At 55.4% G+C, this 20,203-nt stretch overlaps 2 protein-coding genes across 3 annotated transcripts; both read right to left on the bottom strand.

The window, feature by feature from the left end:
* Positions 1 to 3,033: 3,033 nt before the first annotated feature.
* Positions 3,034 to 5,930, bottom strand: Fut7 (fucosyltransferase 7). Its single transcript, XM_012947818.2, is given in 4 exon segments — positions 3,034 to 4,049; positions 4,152 to 4,164; positions 4,973 to 5,077; positions 5,859 to 5,930. Coding segments are annotated over 4 exon segments (1,206 nt in total).
* A 7,339-nt stretch (positions 5,931 to 13,269) lies between these two features.
* Positions 13,270 to 19,306, bottom strand: Npdc1 (neural proliferation, differentiation and control 1). 2 transcript variants are annotated; one of them, XM_004654107.2, is made up of 10 exons: positions 18,990 to 19,300; positions 16,148 to 16,294; positions 14,912 to 15,046; positions 14,644 to 14,817; positions 14,472 to 14,538; positions 14,310 to 14,394; positions 14,137 to 14,216; positions 13,783 to 13,879; positions 13,535 to 13,674; positions 13,270 to 13,363 (listed from the first exon to the last, which is right to left on the bottom strand). In XM_004654107.2, the coding sequence occupies exons 1-9, from the start codon at positions 19,099 to 19,101 to the stop codon at positions 13,582 to 13,584; spliced, it is 990 nt and encodes a 329-aa protein (XP_004654164.1). In that variant the 5' UTR covers positions 19,102 to 19,300; the 3' UTR covers positions 13,270 to 13,363; positions 13,535 to 13,581. The 2 variants fall into 2 exon arrangements, with proteins under 2 accessions (XP_004654164.1, XP_044997689.1); XM_045141754.1 differs by having other exon boundaries at positions 13,270 to 13,674; positions 14,644 to 14,814; positions 18,990 to 19,306.
* Between the last annotated feature and the right edge of the window lie 897 nt (positions 19,307 to 20,203).

The following is a 20,203-nucleotide window of genomic DNA, read 5'->3' on the forward strand; positions in this document are numbered from 1 at the left end:
CGGGCCTGGTGGTGCACACCTGTAATCTCTGCACTCAGGAGGTAGAGGCGAGATGAAGGTAGCTTTCTTTTTAAAAATATTTTATTTTAATTAATTAATTTATTTGACAGAGAAAGAGGGAGAGAGAGAGAATGGGCGTGTCACGTCAGGACCTCCAGCCACTGCAAATGAACTCCAGATGCTTGCGTCCCCCCTTCGTGCATCTGGCTAATGTGGGTCCTGGGAAATTGATCTTGGGTCCTTTGGCTTTGCAGGCAAACACCTTAAACACTAAGCCATCCCTCCAGCCCCGCTTTGGACCCATGTTTAACTCTCTAGATCCCACATAAGCTAGACACACAAAAGGTGAGGCAAGCGCCAAGAAGATGAAGTTTTAAGGCTATCCTTGGATACATAGCTAGTTCAAGGCCAACTTGCGCTACCATGAGACCTGGTCTCAAAAAGGGCGGTGGGGGATAGAGAATACCCTTCCATGATCAGAATACACGCAGGTGGAAATGAAGATTGCATTTTGCCTGACAGAGTCTGGGGGTGCAGAGGCGCTCACACACAAGGAGTGCAGGTGGGGACAGCTCCTAAGTCAAGTCTTTACAGGCCCAGGTGTCATCCAAAAGGGTTCTCACAAAGAGGTTTTTAAAATATATTTTTATTTGAGACAGAGAGCGAGAAAGAAAGAGAGTGGGTGCATCAGGGCCTGTAGCCACTGCAAATTGAACTCTAGATATAGGTGCCACCTTGTGCATCTGGCTTACATGGGACCTGGAGAATCAAACCTGGGCCCTCAGGCTTCCCAGGCAAATGCCTTAACCACTGAGCCGTCTCTCCAGGCCCCTCACAAAGAGTTTTAACTGGATTTACAGTAAGCAGACTGGAGTTGTCTGGCATCACTAGCAGGCAGTCACTGTAGCCTACCTGTATCATCCATGTGGGTTTTGGGGTCAGTGGGCTGTGTGTAATGTCCACCAGGAAGGTGGCCATCAGGTAGTAATCACTGGGTGGACCCCATGAGAGACTGGAGGGCAGAACTGGAAACTGCCAGGGTCAGTGAGAGCTCCAATTCTATCCTGAGATTTATATTCAAAATAGTGCTAAAGCATTATAAGCTCTAGGAAACCACTGTGGTTGGCAGGACGGGCCTGGCTGCTCTGCCCAGTCTGCCGCTCTAAGCAACAAGACAACTCGAAGGGACCCCAAGAACTGCTGGCTCCCGGATAGAAGGGGTGCTTCGTGGGGACAGGCTGTCCCTTCTCTGTATAGCTTTTTATGTCTCCCCATGACCAGCAAGTCTGGCCTCTGCTCAAGGAGTCTGGTGTTGAGTCAGACCACAGGGGTGACAGGACACCTGCTGGATCCAGGCCCAGGGAGGGACTCAGAAGGCTTGGCACAAGGTTTTTGTTTTCAGGGTCTGTGCCTCATGTGGCCAGCAGAGGGCAGCAGAGTCCGCTGGCTCCAGTGCTCTTGTGAGCGGCTCTGATAGCTAATTAAGAGGCTAGGTCTCCCACCTGTGAATGGGAGGGGCAAGGGTGTGTGGTGTCCAGCTGAGGATACACAGAGGCCGCCCTTAGAGTAAATGAAAGGCCTCAGAGGAGTAGCTTCCTACCACTTCCCAGCTCCTTCTTTGAGGAGAGGCAGGTGGGTAAGCACACACCCCTTCTCCGTGCTCCCAGGCTCAGGACACTTTCTTCTCCCCAGCGAGCCCACGGAGCTGGGTCAGAGCAGGAAGCCATGGGCAGGCCTTTCCCACAAGCCACAGAGGAAGGGGGGCTTCCTGCCTGCACTGCTACCCCACCCCCTAGGCAGGAACAAACCTGAGCTCCCAACCACCCAAGGACCTCAGCCTGTAGGACCCCTGTTTGTATACCCACAGGCTCATCCCATTTTTTTGCCTCCCCTCTCTCTATGCCCAGTCCACCACAAGGAGCTCCCCGTGGCAGCAGAGTCCTCCCAGCTCATCCCCCCTCACCACCCCCATGGCCCATGCTGTCACCAGCCATCCCAAAGGAACTCCAAGTGACAAATCGGGCCCTGTTGCACCAGACATTTCTCCAACCTAAGTCCTGTCTTATGTGGCACCTCCAACGCGAGTTGGGTCTGACTTTGATTCTCAACTCTCCTCCCACCTCTGGGAGCAAGGAGTAAGTGGGGGGGGGGAAGTCCCTGTTAAAATGCTACTTAAGGCTTTTAGACACGGAGTGAGTAAAGGCTCCGGGGTTAAGCGGGCAAGATGGAGTCAAAAACTCAAGAGCCTCCTGGCTGCAAAGGATACAATGGGCAGGGGAGGGTTAGCCGGTAAGGTTCTGTTGCCTTGGAAACCTGATCCAGGAGATTCATGTCCCTGTTTTTATTGTTGGATGAGTCTTTTCCTGAGTGGATTGTGGCTGCTAAAACCAGCTGCACTGTGCTCACTCCCTTCCCCGGGGCCTGTCACGCAGACTGTACCCAGAGTTCCGGGGACCCTCAGTTCTTTTGTTTTTTTTTTTTTTCCAAGGTATGGTCTCACTCTAGCCCAGGCTGACCTGGAATTCACTATGTAGTCTCAGGGTGGCCTTGAACTCATGGCTATCCTCCTGTCTCTGCCTCTCACGGGCTAGGATTAAAGGTGTGAGTCACTGTGCCCAGCCAGGGACCCTCAGTTTTGGAGGTTCAGGGGTCTGGGGTTCATCCTCACAAACCACAGGTTGGGGTGTCATCGGTGTCAAAGACACCACCTGCGCCCCTTCATCTGAGCCTCGATCCACCCAGGACATGCTTCAGATATGAACAGGAACGTTCAGCAACCTTCCCTCTTGGATTTAGCAACATGCACCCCATTAATTCCCTCCCTGCTCTTCTCTTCGGGATCCTGCTTTGTCTGAAGCCCACCAGCCTTCTCCTCTGGCCTCCCAGCCCAGCCTGCTCCTCACTCCTCTCTGCGTTCTGGTCTCTGACCCCAGCCTCACATTAGCCCCATGGCGCCCACAGAGGCCGGATGTGTGGTGGTTTTTTCTTTTTATTTCAAAAGCCAGTCACACAGCCTCTCTTGCCAGCAGGAGCTCAGGCCTGAAACCAGCCTTCAAGATCCTCGTAAACCTGGCTTCGGGGCAGGTGTGGGTAGTGGGCGCAGATGGCGCAGAAGCGTTCCCTCCAGTCATGCATCAATCTCACACTGAGCCGGTCACGCCAGGCAAAGAAGCGAAGGTAGCGGCTCTCGTTCATACTGACAAGGAAGGCAGCCAGCTCCCGAGCAGAGCTGAAGTCATCCACGTGCACAAACGCATCTGGTGGCACAAAAGCCTCGTAGGTGGCCCGAGGGGGTCCCAGCACCACAGGCACGGCACCTGCTGCCAGTGCATTGCGCCAGAACTTCTCAGTGATATAGTCTCGGTGCTGTGAATTCTCGAAGGACAGGTAGAAGCGGTACTGGGCTATGGTGGGTAACAGACAGTTGGCACACAGGGGCCTCCTACTGGCACGACCGAACACATCCACCCGCAGGTGAGGTGCCAACTGCCGGTACAGCTTCGCACGCTGCTGCCGCTCCTGGAAATTGCTGACCACCCAGGCGGCCATCCTCCTCTTGGCTGGCAGCGGGGGCGTGGGCCCCGAGCGGGGCTCTAAGCGGCCATAGGGCACGAAGATGTCCGAGTCACGCCGATAGCTCAAGACCCAGTTGAAGATGCCTCGAAGGTGGCGGAGACCGTGGCTATTGCTGGGAGACTCCATGGAGGCCCAGATCCACGGCTGTCCCGGGGGCCGCTGGGCCAGGGGTAGGTGGAACTTCTGGGTCTCCAGCTCTCGGTGGTGGAAAACGACAGCGTCTGCACTAGCCAGCAGGCTGCGGTTGGCGCTCAGGCGGCATTGGGCCATGCCATAGTGGATGCAGGTGTCTCCAGGAAGCTCTGGGGGCCGGTCGGTGAAAGGCCAGTGCCAGATGAGGATGGTAACTACTGGCTGGGGCTCCAGGACACCCCCAGGATCTGATCCCAGAAGCCAAAGAAGCCAGAGGGCTGTGAGTATGACAGCCCCCACCAGGCCCCCCCAGGCCCGAAGCCTCCGGGTGGAGCTGCACCCTGCAGCAGAACAAGAGCAGAACAGCCTGGTTACCTCAGGCGCAGGGACATCCACGGTGCCCATCCTCCCCAGCCAGGCCTCCGTGAGGCCCAGTCACTCACCAGCATTGTTCATCTAGGGACTTCCAGAATCAGTCACTCAAGAAACCGAAGTTTGTCAAATCACAGCAGGCTCCGTGACCAAGGCGTCCTAAAATCACAGCTATGCCTCCACTCAACCTCTGCCCCGAGAGGCACGCTCCTTTCATCTACCCAAGGTGAGGGAAGCCGGGGACCTTCCCACTCCTGCCCCACCCCGCCCCTGCGGCCTTTGGCATCAACCACTAACCCCTCCCCCACTTCTAGGAGAGAGGATGGTCACAGGAAGAGGGCCAAAAGTCAGGGACCCCTGCCCACCACTGCTGTTCCCCAGAGAGGCTCAGAGATGAGCGGCTGCGCATGCAGAGGAGGAGGGTGAGCACCCTGAGAAAGTGCCCGATTTGCAGATGGGCATCCCCAGCCACAGCTCACCACACAGCCCCAGGACACCTGTACTTCTCCACGAGGCTACAGGCCCACTTCCCCAATTCTCCCCGTCAGGCTGGCCATGCTGTCCCAGATCCTTGGGTGTTACAGACTGCTGTGCTCAGCTGTCTACCAGAACCCACCCCCACCCCACCTCTGAGCACTTCCTTGTCCCCAGTATCTTCTTTTCTTTTTCTTTTTTCTCTTTTATCCCCAGATTGGGGACCCATCACAGATCCTAAAAGACACGTGCCCACAAGGGCAGACCTGGGCTGTATAGAGTCCGAACAGGGGCTGGGGGTACATTTTCTTCTCCACCCAGAGACCTATGCACGTAGGCGCCCTGCACGTTGGCTGGGCCTAGGGTCCTGGTGGCGGGGGGCGGGGGGGAGGACTGGGAAGAGCGTTGGGTCACTTACTCCCTTCCTGCTGCCCTAGGAAGGGGCTTTCCAGGCTGGAAAAGGAAGGAGTCAGTGTGTCCCTGGCGAGGACAGGCAGGCTGGTGGGCAGGGGGCTGGTGTCCACTCCAGAAACAGGAAGGCTGGTCCCAGCCTAAGGTTTAGTCTCCCTTGGCCTCCCTCCAACCAACCCTGGTGGTCTGGCCTATAGCCTAGGGGCCAGATCCCTTCTCCTTTCACCACGGAGCAGGAGATGCAGCTAGCCAGTGTAGGCCAGGTGGGGGTGGCCTAACAGGGTGACCCAGAGCTTCAGCCCCAGGTGTCATCCATTGGCTTCCTCCACCCCCTGCCACCCCGCCTCCCACTCTGTTGCCCAGAACGCTTTGTGACTCTACATGGGATCCAGGAGTCTGGAAGGAAAGAAACGTGAATGAGATCTGCTGCCTAAACGCCATTCTCAGGGCCTGCCTCCTTTCCCAGCCCTGTGTCCTGTTTCAGCCCTGGGTCTTCGGAGTTGCTGGCTTACCTTAGCCTCAGCCTCATGTGACAGTAAGGCTGCCGTTAAGACAGGAACCAAGCGGCTGGCAGCAAACTCATGAAGGAGCAGAAGAGGGTGGCTGTCTGGCCCCTCAGAGGTGCTCCACCCCCCACAACTGGGCATAACCTCTAGGCTGTGGTGGAGCTCTTGTGTAATGCCTAAAGGGGGAAGAGAGGGTATGGAAGCCACTAGAAACCATCCAGACAGCCTGAGTCTCATCTGAAGGTAGCCATGGAGCAGAAGTACGTGGCCTTCCAGTCATTCTGTGTTTAGTGAGATGACCACAATGGCACCAGGGCCTTTGGCCCTACCCTTGGCATCTTTCCCCAGGTCTCCCCCAACAGGATATCCCCAGGGGAGTGGCCTCACTTCACACAGCTCTACCTCTTCTCCCTGTGGTGGGCACCAGCAGGCTTCTGGGTACTGCAGGAAGGGGGCCATCCTGCCAGCCTGGGGCCACTGGCTTCTGGCTGTCAGGGCCTGTTGTCCTTCCTGTTTGTGCTGCCCGGCTACCCAGGGCCCTTGTTACTGCCTCACTGCCTCGCCCACACCCACAACCTGTCAAATTTGAAGGAGCCTACCCCCACCTTGCCCTGGGCGCTGTCACCACCACCCCCCACACCCAGAATGCCAGCTCAGGTTGGCAGCCATGGTGGGGCCCCTGATCGTGAGAACATGTTAACTGAGAAATGGGCTCTGAGGTTTGGCCCAGAAATGGGTCAGAGTGAAAGAGGAAAAGGGCGGGGGAGGGGGGTTGATAGAGCCAGGCATGATGGTGCACGCCTTTAACCCTAGCACCCAGGAGGCTGAAGTAGATAAGTTCAAGGCCAGCCAGAGGCTTCAGAATGAGTTCCAGGTCAGCCTGGGCTAGAGTGAGACCTTGCCTCAAAAACAAAACAAAGAAAGAAAAAAAAAGAAAAAAAAAGGGGGGGAGGGGGAGTGAGAAAGCATGAGTCAAAGGGAAAACTTGGGGGAGGCAACCTACATCCTCCCCAGGCTTCCTGGATCACAGGGCTCTCTGGGACATAATGGGCAGCCAACCCCAGTTGAGCAGCCTGGAGCTCTCAGAACCCAGGCAGACCCTTCCAGAGGGAAGAGTAACATCAGTGAAGAGGTCCCATGGACCCTGCTTTAGACCATGGTAGGCCTTTGGCCTACAAACTGATGTCCTGCGCACAACAGCATCTGGGGCATTAGGAGAACTAGGGACATGCGCTCTGAGGGTGCCTTTGGGAGCCAGACAGAGCCTGCCTGCCTAATCCCCCGCCCCCCACATATACCCCAAACTAAGCAGGGCAGAGTCCTGATGCATCTCGATCGCCGCCTAGTGGCCATTTTCCAAAGCCACGTACTCGTGCCAAAAGTGAGCCCACATAAATTTAAGGGTTTGGGCTGTCAGTCATAAATCCCACGGTTGGGTGGCTTTGCCCCACTGGAGCCTCACTCAGCCGAGAATACAGTCTTAGGATTTGGGGGCTGGGAGCTCTGGGGATTGTCTGGGCTTGCTTTTGGGACTGTGTGTACCTAGAAAATAGCCCTTGGAGGCTGGCAGGCAGAGAAGGAGGCCTTGATGTGGGGAGCATGGCCCACAGGCAACGCAAAGGTAGTCCCAGGAACCAGCCGTCTTGATCAACTTCTGGGCCACCTGAGAGCTGGAGAGAGTTGTAATGTGTCCGCAGCTCCCTTCTCATTCTTTCCAATCAAGCCAGCGGGCCACCAACGTATCCTCGTCTTTGTCCAGGTGCTGCACCCAGGCCAGCTCCAAGATCTGCCAAGAGCTGGTTCTCTGGGGACCCATGCACTGCACCCCACGTTTTGCATGTCCTTCCCTGTTCTGCACCAAGACACATACCACTGAGCCACACAGCTGGTGGAAGGCTGAAGCACCCAGAATGTGCAGCCCTCCCCCCCCCCCCATGCAGGCTGGCAGGTCCAGGGACGTCACCTCCCAGGTGCTGGAGCTGGGAGGCTCCGTCTTCTAGAGCTGTTGAGTGGAGGACCACAGCACCCTGCGTGCTGTGCCACACACACACACACACACACACACACACGCACACACACACACACACACACGCACACACACAGTGCCGCACGGGTGTGGACGCACGCATGCGCCACCCCCCGCCCACTACCTCTCCACACACAAGAAACACAAAACAAGGCAGGTAGGGTGAGGAACTGAGCTGCAGAGTGAGCCAAGGGGCCTTTGTAGCTCGAGCCAGAGTCTTGTTAGGTTGAGAGTATCTTCCAAGCAAGCAGATGGCTGTTACCCCAGGTATAGCTATGCTGGGGTGGAAGTGGTCACCCTCTGACATCCATATTCAGAGTGGCATCAGGCAGGTTCTGCTAAGACACGGAAGCTGTAAAGTGTAGGCACATCCTGCTGGGTTTCCTTTGATGGGATGCTGGGGGTCAGGCCTAATGAAGGTTCAGATGGGCTTAGGTGGGCTCAGGGAAGCATTGAATCTGGTCTTTTGGGGCTGGAGGGATGGCTTAGGGGTTAAGCTGCTTGCCTGTAAAGCCAAAGGACCCAGGTTCGATTCCCAGGACCAAACAATGTAAGCCAGATGCACAAGGTGGTGCATGTGTCTGGAGTTCATTTGCAGTGCCTGGAGGCCCTGCCATGTCCATTCTCTCTCCTTCTCTCTTTCTCTCTCTCCTTTTCTCTCCCTCTTCCTCAGAAGTAAATAAATAGAAATAAATTTTCTTGGGCTGGAAAGATGGCTTAGCTGTTAAGGCACTTGCCTGCAAAGCCTAGGGACCCATGTTCTTACTGTCCACATCCCACGTCATCCAGACGCAAAGGTGAGGCAAATGCAAGGTCGAATATGGCCACTAGGTGGCACAAGCATCTGGAGTTTGAGTGCAGTAGCTGAGGCCCTGGGCCAAAAATCTCTCTCCTCTCTCTGTCTCTGTTTCTTTCTCTCTCTCTCGTTCTCTCTAAAAATAAATAATTAAAAAAACTGGCCTTTGGTGCTGGAGAGATTGCTTAGTGGTTAAGGTGCTTGCCTGTGAAGCCTGAGGACCCAGGTTCGATTGCCCAGTACCCACATAAGCCAGATGCACAAAGTGGCACATGTGTCTGGAGTTTGTTTGCAGTGGCTGGAGACCCTGGTGTGCCCATACTCACTCCCTTTCTTTCTGTCTCTCTCCCTCTCTCTGAAATAAATAAGTGAAAATAGGGCGGGAGAGATGGCTTGGCAAATAAAGTGCTTGCTGGCAAAACCAAAGGACCCATGTTCAATTCCCCATGTAAAGCCAGATGCACACAAGGTGGCACAAGCATCTGGAGTTCATTTGCAGTGGCTGGAGGACCTGGCATGCCCATTCTCTCTCTCTCTCTGCCTCTCTGTCTCTCTCTTTAATAAACAAATAAAATATTTTTTAAAAGACTGGACTTTTGCTGATGCCAGACAACCTTCCCCTCAGCAAAGGCCCTGAAACAAGAACAGGGCAGCAGTGAGAGCTAATAGCAAAGGGAAAGAGGGTGAGAACTAGGCTCCTCACCCACAGGAGTGAGTGGGGGCTCCAAGCAGCCCACCCGCACAGGAGGGCCTGTGGGAGGGAAGGCGGCTAATGAAGTTTGTGTGTTTGGAGTTTGGATAAACTCAAGGGACTCTGTGTTGGTCCTCACCTGGGACAGATAGAAGATATAAAGGCAGGTGGGGGCTGGGAGATGCCTCAGCTATTAAGAGCACTTCCTGTGCAAGCGTGAGAGCCTGAAAAGGCCTGAGAGACCCACAGGTTGGGCGAGGCCACACACGTCTGTATCACCAGTCCCATGGGGGAGCAGAGAGCGAAAAATCGCTAGAACTCAAGGGGAAAAAAAAAAAAAAAAAAAAACCAGCAAGCACCAGGATCAGTAAGAGAATCTGGCCCAGGTAAGAATGGATGGAAGAGCGATGGAGCAGGACACTCAACGCCGTGCTCCAGCCACTGCAGGCAAACACACCCTGTGGCAAGTGAGTGCGTGAGTGCCGCACGGGCATGTACGCATGCACACGCCACACACAGTGCCCCTTGCCCCTCCACACACACAAGAAGAACAAACAAGGCAGGTAGGGAGGGGAACTGAGCTGCAGAGGTTAGCCGGGTAAGCGAGCCAAGGGGCCATTGTAGCTCAAGCCAGCAGGTTCCTAGCTCACTGCAGCTGCTACTGGGGGACGCCTCCTCCACAAGGCTTCAGAAAACGGGCACAGGGATTGTAGGAACAGACTGAGGATGCCCAGAATGTCAGACCATAAAGGGTGACAGTAGAAATGTATGACCCTTGAGAAATCAAGCTGCAGCTGAGCTGGAAGCCTCTTCCCCATTGACCAGCTGTCATATCTTGTGTTTAGAGGGATGGAGAGATGGCTTAGTGGTTAAGCGCTTGCCTGTGAAGCCTAAGGATCCAGGTTCGAGGCTTGATTCTCCAGGTCCCACTTTAGCCAGATGCACAAGATGGCGCACATGTCTGGAGTTCATTTGCTGTGGCTGGAGGCCCTGGCGCGCCCATTCTCTCCCTCTCTCTCTCTCTCTCTCTCTCTCTCTCTCTCTCCCTCTCCCTCTCCCTCTCCCTCTCCCTCTCCCTCTCCCTCTCCCTCTGCCTCTTTCTCTCTGTCACTATCAAATAAATAAATAAAAATAAACAAAAACATAGTTGTGTTTATGCCCATATAGTGATGCTATTCTCACTTTTGGTAAGAGAAACTTCTCTTTTCAGATGGCAGTAACCATTGGGGTGACTCAAAACACATCAATGTGCTAAAAAGTGACAGAAGAGTGTTTAGCACTAAATGAGACATCTCTTATCACACCCTCCAAGGGTCAGGGACCATTTCAGAAGAGGTGGCAGAAAGAATGTAAGAGCCAACGGAAGAGGAGTGTTTTGCAATACTGTTGTCTTCCAGACACAACGTGGCCGTGGTATTCAAATGACCCCACAGTGGCTGCTGCACACAGACCTGCACAATAGAGGGCATGGGGAAACTGATACCATCAAAGTAAAAGAGACACTAGCTGGAAAGGGGGATTCAGTGGAGGGAGTATTTGAGAGGGAGAAAGGGAAGGTGGTAGGATGGGATTGGGATCATGGGATACTGTTTATATTTATGGAAGTTGTCAATAAAAAATTTAAAGGGTAGCTGGGCATGGTGCTTTAAATCCCAGCACTGGGGAGGCTATGAGTTCAAGACCAGCCTACATAGTGAATTCCAAGTCAGCCTGGGCTAGAGTGAAACCCCACCTTGAAAAACCAAAATAAATAAATAAATAAATAAAGAGGCATGGAGAGATTGCTCAGTGGTTAAATGGACTTGCTTGCAAAGCTTAGAGGCCTGACTTCCGGTTAAGATGGCGGCGTAGGTACCACGCCAAAGCAGCCTAGGGGGGGAAAAAGTCCAAAAAAACTCAGCAAAATACACACTTTTACTAGAGGCCTGGGTTCAATGCCCCAGTACCCACATAAAGCCAGATATACAAAGTGGTGTATGCATCTGTAGTTCCTTTGCAGAGGCAGGAGGCCCTAGTGTGCCCATACTCACTCTCTCTCTCTCTTCTGTATGCCTCTTTCTCTCTTTCTTGCTCTCTCAAATAAATAAAACTATTTTTTAAAAAGAGGGGCTGGGAGGGCTAGAGAGATGGCTTAGCAGTTAAGCGCTTGCCCGTGAAGCCTAATGACCCCAGTTTGAGGCTTGATTCTCCAGAACCCACGTTAGCCAGATGCACAAGGGGACACATGCATCTGGAATTCATTTGCAGTGACTGGAGGCCCTGGCATGCTCATTCTCTCTCTCTCTCTCTCTGTCGCTCTCAAATAAATAAATAAAAATAATTTAAAAAAATTTAAAAAGGGGGGCTCGAGAGATGACTTAGTGGTTAAGGCAATTGCTTGTGAAGCCTAAGGACCCAGGTTCAATTCACCCGTAACCACGAAAGTCAGATGCACATGCATCTGGAGTTCATTTGCAGTGGCTAGAGGCCCTGGTGCACCCATTCTCTTTCTCTGCCTCTTTCTCTGTCTCTCCAATAAGTAAATAACCAAAACATTTTTTTAAAGTTTATAAAGGGCTGGAGAGATGGCTTAGCAGTTAAGGCACTTGCCAGAGAAGCCTAACGACTAATGTTCGACTCCCCAGGTCCCACATAAGCCATAGGCACAAGGCGACACAAGCGCAAGGCTGTGGGTGGCGCATGTGTCTATAGTTCAATTGCAATGGCTAGAGGGCCTGGAGTGCCAATTCTCTCTCTCTCACACACACACAAAATAAAGTTTAAAAAATGGCATTAGTTGGGTATGGGGCCGCACACCTTTAATCCCAGCACTCATAAGGCAGAGGTAGGATGATCACCGTGAGTTCAAGGCCACCCTGAGACTACATAGTGAATTCCAGGTCAGCCTGGGCTAGAGCGAGACCCTACCTCGAAAAACAAAACAAACAATGAAGCCATCCCATTTCCGTTATGGTCTTCTCCCCTGCAGATAAGTGACCGTAGACATACACATGCCATGCTTGCTGCTCAGCTCTCTCCTGACCATCCTCCACACTAATGCCCAGAGGGAAGCAGGTTTACACAGAGGACCAGCTTATGGTTACATATGGGTCCAGGAGGTACTTCCTGGTTGAAGGGACTTGGCTCCCAAAAATATACTGCTTGGAACAAGCTAGTAGCTTTAAGCAGGGGCAACCCCCTTTCCACTCAATCTTTAGGGCCCTGCTGGTCCTTAGTCAGCTCTGTCTTCCCTATTGTGCTGTCTAGAGTCTGCACCCTGACCCCAGCAACAAATAAGGGTCTTTACTTGCATGTGTGTGTTTATGGGTATGCCAGGGGCTTGTGCAACTGCAAATGAACATTAAGACACTTGAGCCACTTTTTATGTCTGACTTACATGGACAGTTTGGGGATGTTTTAAATTATTTTTTTAGTTTTTGGTTTTTCTAGGTAGGGTCTCACTCTAACCCAGAATGACCTGGAATTCACTATGTAGTCCCAGGGTGGCCTCGAACTCATGGTGATCCTGCTACCTCTGCCTCCCAAGTGCTGGGATTAAAGGCGTGTGCCACCACACCCAGCTAGTTTGGAAACTTAACCCAGGCTGACAGTGTTTGCAAGCAAGCACCTTTAACCACTGAGTCATCTTCCCAGCCCCAACTGAGGGGTTTTTGAACACAATCTTTGCCTTCCTTGGCCTTAGTGCTGCAGATGATTCTGGCTCCCAAACCCTGTTCTATAGTCTGGCCTAGTGCTGGCCTGATTCCAGCATCTTTGAGCACACAGCACCCATCCCCCAAGTATGGGATAGTGGCAAGCCAAATTACAGCTTTAGCCATTACTCTGTGGTGGTCTGATCCAGATGTCCCCCATAAACTTAGGTATTCTGAATGCTAGGTCCCCAGTTTGTGGCAATTTGGGAATCGAAGCCTCCTGGAGGAAGTGTATTGTTGGGACAGGCTTATGGGTATTATAACCGGCTTCGCCTTGCCAGTGTTTGGCGTACTCTCCTGGTGATATTGTCCACCTCATGTTGGCCAGGAGGTGATGTCCACCCTCTCCTCATCCCCTCGAGTCTGTAAGCCAACATAAACCCTTTCAGGGGAAAGGCCCCACTTCAGAGAATAGGATTGGTCTTGTATCCACCTCCCCCAGCCTCTCAGTCCCTTACAATGGTACTCTCTCTCTCTCTCTCTGGGGTTTCAGGAGGAGGCCCCAAGTCCCTCACACAGGGTCTATCCACCAGGGCTTCAATGGGAGGCAAGCAGCTGAGAACTTACACCATCAACAAACTAGAAACCACATGCAGGTTTGAAAGAGGCTTTAATTGGCTTTTTCTTCAGAATTCCCCATCCATGTCTGGGCTGTAGGGATCCAAGACTTCCTCAAGCCTGGGGATTCTGACCGGAAAGAGGAGGTGCAAGCAGATGCTAGGTCTCCCACAAAAGGTGGGGAATCTCCCTGGCAAGGGGCCCTGGGGGCTGGTGCCTCCCCCCCCCCCAGCCAGAAGCACGCAGAGGGTCACAACGTGTTCCTTTCGATGGGAAACGCCAGGCCTTGCCCCTCCCCACCCGTGGGCTGCAACCGGCTGGCTGGCGAGTGGGTGTTGGCCTCCAAGTCACTGCAGAGGGGCCGAGGAGCTGGGACCAGGCACTGGTGCTGACAGCGAGGCGTGGTCGAACAGAGGGTTGCGCACCTCCATCTCTCCGGTCTGCAAAGATGCTAGGTCAGGCTCCAAGGAGGCAGGGTGAGGAGCAGTCCTGTTGAGGAGGGACCCTAAAGTGGGTAACCCCCCGCTACATCTTAGCCCAGCACTCACTGGGGCCAGTCCGGGGCACTCGTACACTGTGAAGCCGCCATCTTCATTCTCCTCGTCCGATGAGGCCAACTCCAGCTCCTTGGGAGGCTCCTTATGCCTGGTGGGGGCGGGATGGCTGGGTCCTCTGCGCACTCTCCAGGGGCCATGGGCCCAGACCAGAGCTGGGCGCTCAACGTACCACAGCCCTGGGTGGGGGCTGTGGGCTGGGGTCAGAGTGGTGGGCCAGGACATAAGAGGTTGCGGATAGGTGAGGGTTTAAGATGGCCAGGTGGGGTGTGGGGGCTACAAGTGGGTGCAGGTAGTGGTGTGGCCTCAGGGCAGGGGCAGTAGCTGGGTCCCAGAGGGGGCGCTCACCGCTCCAAGCACATCATCTGCTGCCTCTGGTGCTGGTAGTGGTACATCTCAGCGCTGTGTGCCAGCCGCTGGTCTCCAGGCTGTGGAGGAGGGCAGGGCAGTGGGGGTGTGTGTGAGTGTCAAGCTGGGGGCAAGGTGGGCAGGATAGGGGTGACCGGAGCGGGGACACCCACCGAAATCCGCGGCGTAGCCGGTGAGGTGGGCGCCTTGGCTATCGTGTAGTCAGCCTTCTGAGTCAGGCGGATCTCTCGCTGCAGCCTGCGGGGAGTGGAGCTGAGGCCGCGGCACAGGTGGTGCCCTGCCCCGCCCACCCGCCGCGGGAGCTGGCGGCTCACCTACACCAGCACAGGGCTGCCACGGCGAGGGCAGTGGTGCCGGCCACGCAGAACACCAAGATCAGCACTGCCAGAGGGAGGGGCACGGTGAGGGACAGCGTCCTGCAGGGCCTGCTCCAGCCTGCCCCCGCCAGCTAGCCAGCCAGCCAGACTTCGGTTCAGCGGGACCTACCAAGGGCCAGGCCATCGCCACGCCCACCCTGGGGCTCCAGCGGGGACATGTGCACAGGCCCAGATGACACAGGGGAACCCAAGGAGGCACGCGGCGTGGGTGGGGAGGCTCCCGGAGTGGAGGGGAGGCTCGGCTCCAGTCCTTGACCCCGCTCTGAAAACCCCAAGGTAGCTGCTGAGAAAGAGACAGACAGGTGAAGTCATTAGGACTCGGGCTGTGACCCAAGCTGCAGGTACAGAGGTACAGGGCAATGGAAGAGGGGCCTCACCAGGCTCCAGGAGCTTCTGCCGGGCCTCAGGCAGGGGTTGTACGGTGAGCCTCACGTGTCCCGCCTCCTTCAGGGCCAGCTCCTGGGCCAGGAAGTCGATCTCATCTTCCAGTCTGGGTTTTGGCAAGCCCACCCCTGAGGAGAGGGAGGGGGGCCGTGGTGTGGAGGGTCCCAGCTTCTCAAGAGTCCCCAGACAACACCTGCCACAGGTGGTCTCCTGAGATGAAGGAACCCATCCCAGCTTTCTCTTTCCCGTGTTGCCATAGCAACTGAGAGAGCTCCCTGCCAGCAGCAGTGGTACCCAGGAAAAGTAGAGGTGGGGAGGGGCACGGGGGAAGGTACTAGAAGATTGTGAAGAGAGCCACAAAGAGGAGAGGGAAGGGAGTGCCTTGTCTGAGTGCAGGGAGAGCATACTCCCTCTGCTGGCCAGCCCACAGGCACTTTCTCTGGCCCAGAGAAGATGGTAACTCTCCCAGGAGTAGAGAGAAGCTAATGTATGCCCAAACGTTCACCAGCTAAATGGTCACAAAGACGGGCTCCTGTAAGGCTGGGCAGGTGCCTGGACCCCATCTGGTTCCCACTGGGTAGGTCATACTCCAGGAAGAAGCTCCCGTGTGGTCACACATGCACAGGCCCAAAAGAGCAGAAGCAGGAGGCACCCCATTGACAGAAACCCTGCTTGTTCTTTCTCAGTACCCCCTTCCTTGCCACCTCCTCCTAGGTAACCTAGCTGGCCACACACCTAACACTTTTATGTAAAGCCCCCATCACACCTAAAGGGACATCCAGTCAGACAGATGGGAGGATGGCTACCCCCAGGGCTCACTAACGTGCCAGTGAAGTGCGCAACGGAGAGGCACAGGGTACAGAAGTGGGCATCTGGCAGAGGGGGTTAGAAGGGGGCTTTGGCAGACCAGGTGGTTCCAGGCCTAAATACTCTGACCTCCTCTCTCCTGAGGTCACCCCTTGGCCTAGGAGGGACTCACTGCCCTAGGCCTCAGTTCAGCTGCAGGCTGTAGGCCAGCACATCTGGAAAGGATGAAGGGACTGCTCCCAGAGCTGTAAGAACCAGCCCCCTGGCCTTGGACCTGAGCACCCCACAAAGCTCAGGGGACCTGGTGGCCACTGACATGAGACTGTAAGGTGCTTAGGGGTACAGGCCCATAGGACCTTAGGACAGGAAGGGAGGAGAGGTCACCTCATCCATCCACTTCCCCTATATCTGCACATACATACCAGGAGTCCGGTGCATTCTGGGTACACAGAGTCCTTGTTGGTCTTCCTGAAAGGGCTGAAGGCAGGGCCCACAGGCATGCGCACCTGGTGGGCACCTTGCCCGCCTCTTCAGGGCACAATCCAAGCTCCCAGGACAGGCGGCTGTATCTGAGAAGGAAGCAGAAGGCAGGGCCAGTCACAGCCCGCTTGGCCTGGCCCCTGAGCAGCAACAGTCCTGGTCACAAGCCCCTCCCACTCAGAGCTGGCCAGGCCTAGCTCCGGCCATTGTTCTGGGCAGGCTCTTCCTCCCCACTGCCAAGTTTCAGAACCAGGAAGCAAACAATCCTAAGCCTTATGGGAGCTACTACCCTGCCCCACCCAATCCCCACAGTCCACCTCCCAGGCTTGAGTCAACCCTCAAAGGGAAACTGACCCTAACTTTCCAGCCAGCCCTCAAGGGCAGGGATGTGCAGCCCTCCAAAGCTGCCTTCTGACCTCCACGTGTCTCAGAATGAGCAGAAACCCTGTAGGGAACCGCCGAGGGTGGGGCACTGTTCTCTGGCTCAGGAGCAGCAAAGATGCTGGGTGTCTACCCTCAAGACCTCACCACATCATCCTACAGACCTCAAATGGAATCTGGAAGGCCATAGAAACGCTCAGTCTGGCTGGCCTTTAACTAGCTCCTGGCTTGTTGCTAGGGCAGCGGGGTCACTGGGGTTGGAGAGACCTAAGATAGAGGTGGCTAGATTCACCCAAAGCTTGGACAGGTCTGGCCTAAGCAGTGCTGGGGACTCCAGGCTAGGCCCTAGTTCCCAGCCACACTTTCATCTACCTGATTTGGAGCCCTGACCCCGGTGTGCTCTGCTTACACATGCTAATCAGACCCATCCTGATGCTGGAGGATAGAAACAGGGGTCCTCTGTGCCTTACTTTCCCCAGGAGAATGCAGAAGCTTGGCTGCTTCAAAGTTAAGGAATGTTCCCAACCCAAAGCCATAGTCTGTTTTAGCAATCCTTGACTACTCCTTGTAGTCAAGGGGGTAACCAGCAGGACCATCAATCCTGCTTGGTGGGTGTCTCTGGCCATCTGGATCCTTCCTTTCAGTAGTCCAGTTGCCACCCACACTGTAGGCAGGGCCACCACAGCACAGAAGGATGTGGGGAAAAGTGCCCTGCAGACTTTGGTGGGTCTGGCCTGGTTTTCTTAGTAACCTAGCATAGAGGCCCCTGCAAATAAATCCCAGCAGCTTTGATGGCAAGAGGGCACAGGGTCACAGGCCAGGTACCATTCCCCCCCCCCCACACACACACACTACCTTTCACAGGATGGGTCGGTAGCTTCCAGCATCAGTGGGGTAGACTTGAGACTTGGGCTAGTTAAACATTAAACCCATGCCAGGACACATGCCTGGATCAACCCCACCCACCAGCTGGGTATCAGGGAGCCAGGCAGTCTCTGTCCTGGTGCTGATAATCCGGTTAGGCTCGCAGTAGAGGTCTGTAGCAGAAGGCTTACTGACTGAGCTCCAGATGCTCCCATGGCTCTGTAGACTCCCCCTCCTACCTACCAGGGACTCAGGAGGATATGGCTGATGCCTGTGTAGTCTTGGGTGGAAACACCTCCCCCTCCAACATGGAGGTGGAAAGGAGTCTCAGGAGCAATAGCAGCTGGTGAGTGGCTGGCATTCCACCCACTCAGGGCTACTGACTCCTGGGCACTGGGTGTGAGAAGGGGGATGCCTAGGGAGTGGTGTCAGGTCTCCCAGTAAGGAGGGCATGCAGCTGCAGAATGGACAAGTAAGGACACCATCTGCCCACGAGGCTCAGCACTGCCCCCCGCCCCATAGTACCATTCCTTGAGGAGGCGCCAGCAGGTGGTCTCCACCACCTCTGGCCAGGCCTGATCTGGCCCTCCAGCCTCCTCGGGAGCTTCCTCTGGTCACTGCAACCTCCTGTCCAGGGTTGCTGTGCTCAGGAGGCCAACCCAGATCTTAAGGCCATACATTCAGAATGAGATCAGTTATCACCCCAGCTGTGCCTCAGTTTCCTCATCTGTAAGATGGGATAAAAGCACCTCTCCTGCACGGCTGCCAGGAGAACTCAGTGACTATATGGGCACCATGTCCCACTTGATCGCCCCTGGGGAGATGTGGATCCTGGAGCTTCAGGAGCCATCTGTGAAGCAAGATCTCCATGATCCCTGGGCTCATCACTGTCCTGGAGAATCTACTCACAACCTTCAGTCCAAAAGGTATTAGAGCGCTACAGGGCAAGGGATGGGGGCGTCTACCACGTTAAGTAAAACGCGAGACCCCAGACCTGGAGCCCTCAGACCCAGTCAAAGCAGGCCAGGCCAGGCCTGGGTTACCCTGAGGCAAGCCAGACACGAAGCAAGGCCGACAAGCACTGGAAAGCAACCTACACACACACACACACACACACACACACACACACACACACACACACACACCGGGAACCCCAGAGACACAGCAGCACAGTTATCTATCTCCACGACTAGCCCCTGGAACGCCAGATCCTTGCGGGCACACAGACCTCCTGAGACACACACGGGACTGGCTCAGGGACCCAGAGACAAAGACACAAAGCACGTGAAATCCAGGTTCGCCTCCTGGGAGCTGAGAGAGAAGACTCATGCAGCTAGGCCTTCATCGGGCCTGGCCTGTTTACCCCCATCCCTGGCTAGGTGGGGCCTGCGCGGCTGCACGACTTTCCAGGCCTGCGTGGCCCCAGGGCCCGGGCGAGGCCAGGTCGTGGTCGTCGCTGCGCAGCCCGGGTCCCCGCAGGGCGATCCGGGCCCCCAGCGTCCCGCAGCCTGCGCCCCGAGCGCTCGCTTGCACGCTCACCGGGGCGGCTGGCGGCCGCACAGCTCAGGGCCGCTCCCAGGACGAGGCCGGAGAGCAGCAGCCGCAGCAACCGCAGGTGCCGCGGGGCGGGCGGAGGGATCGGCGTCGCCATCCTTCAGCGCATCCGCCCGGGTAGCATGGCACCCGGTGCTCCTGGGCTCGGTACAGGCTCCGGACACCGGCGACGCGAGAAGCCGACGAGCCGGAGGGGGCGGAGGAGGAAAAGAGGAGGCGTCGGCGCTGACGCTGCGGCAAAGGATCCGGGATAGAGGCACCGGGGATCGCAGGCGAGCGCAACGGGAATGCGCCTGCGCGGTCCACCTGCGGGGGCGGGACGGCGCCGCTACGCCACCGCCCTCCCTCTCTCTCCAGTTCTGGTCCCCTCTCTCCAGTTCTGGTCCCCTCTCTCCAGGCCTCTCGGCCGCACCTCCGCTCCGGCGACCTCTGTAGCAGGGCGTCCCCTCGTTCCCCTGAAATCTGATTTGGGATTGGCTGGGAGTGGACGTACCCAGGATGCAATCCCTTCCTTTCTCCTCTTCCCCGCCAGACTGCTCAGTCCTCACCTCCCACTCCTCTGGAGCAGAGGATCCTGGATTAGGGGAACATCCAGAGCGCACAGGTAAACAGGTGTACAGATTCATGTCCCCCAAAATGCACGAGGACTCTGGGATTCACGGATAAAAGCAAACTCAGAAGGCTCACAATTATAGACCATCCAGGCCGGTTCCCGAATGAGGCCACCAGGGGGCAAAAGTGACCTGGAGTTGCTGCTGAAAGCCAGCTGGGAGCTGTCCAAGGTGGTCACAACTTCAGGTGAAGGTCTTCAGCTCCCTAAAGTACGACAATAGAGCATCCACGGTGCCTTTCTCTAGCCTTCATCTGCTGTTACCTGAGCATACTCCCCATCTCACTCACAAATGTCCCTCTGGCTCACTCAAGAAAACAAGGTTGGGGGCTGGAGAGATGGCTCAGAGGTTAAGGCACTTGCCTGAAAAGCTTAATGACCAGGGTTCAATTCCCCAGTACTGACGTAAAGCCAGATGCACAAAGTGGTGTATGCATCTGGAGTTCATTTGCAGCAGCTGGAGGCCCTGGCATGTTCTCTCTGTCTCTCTTCTATCTCTCACTGCTTGAAAATAAATAAACTTTTTTAAATTTTTTATTAACATTTTCCATGATTATAAAAAAAAAATCCCATGGTAATTCCCTCCCTC

Source organism: Jaculus jaculus, chromosome 1, assembly GCF_020740685.1.
Source record: "Jaculus jaculus isolate mJacJac1 chromosome 1, mJacJac1.mat.Y.cur, whole genome shotgun sequence".
Classification (NCBI taxonomy): domain Eukaryota; kingdom Metazoa; phylum Chordata; class Mammalia; order Rodentia; family Dipodidae; genus Jaculus; species Jaculus jaculus.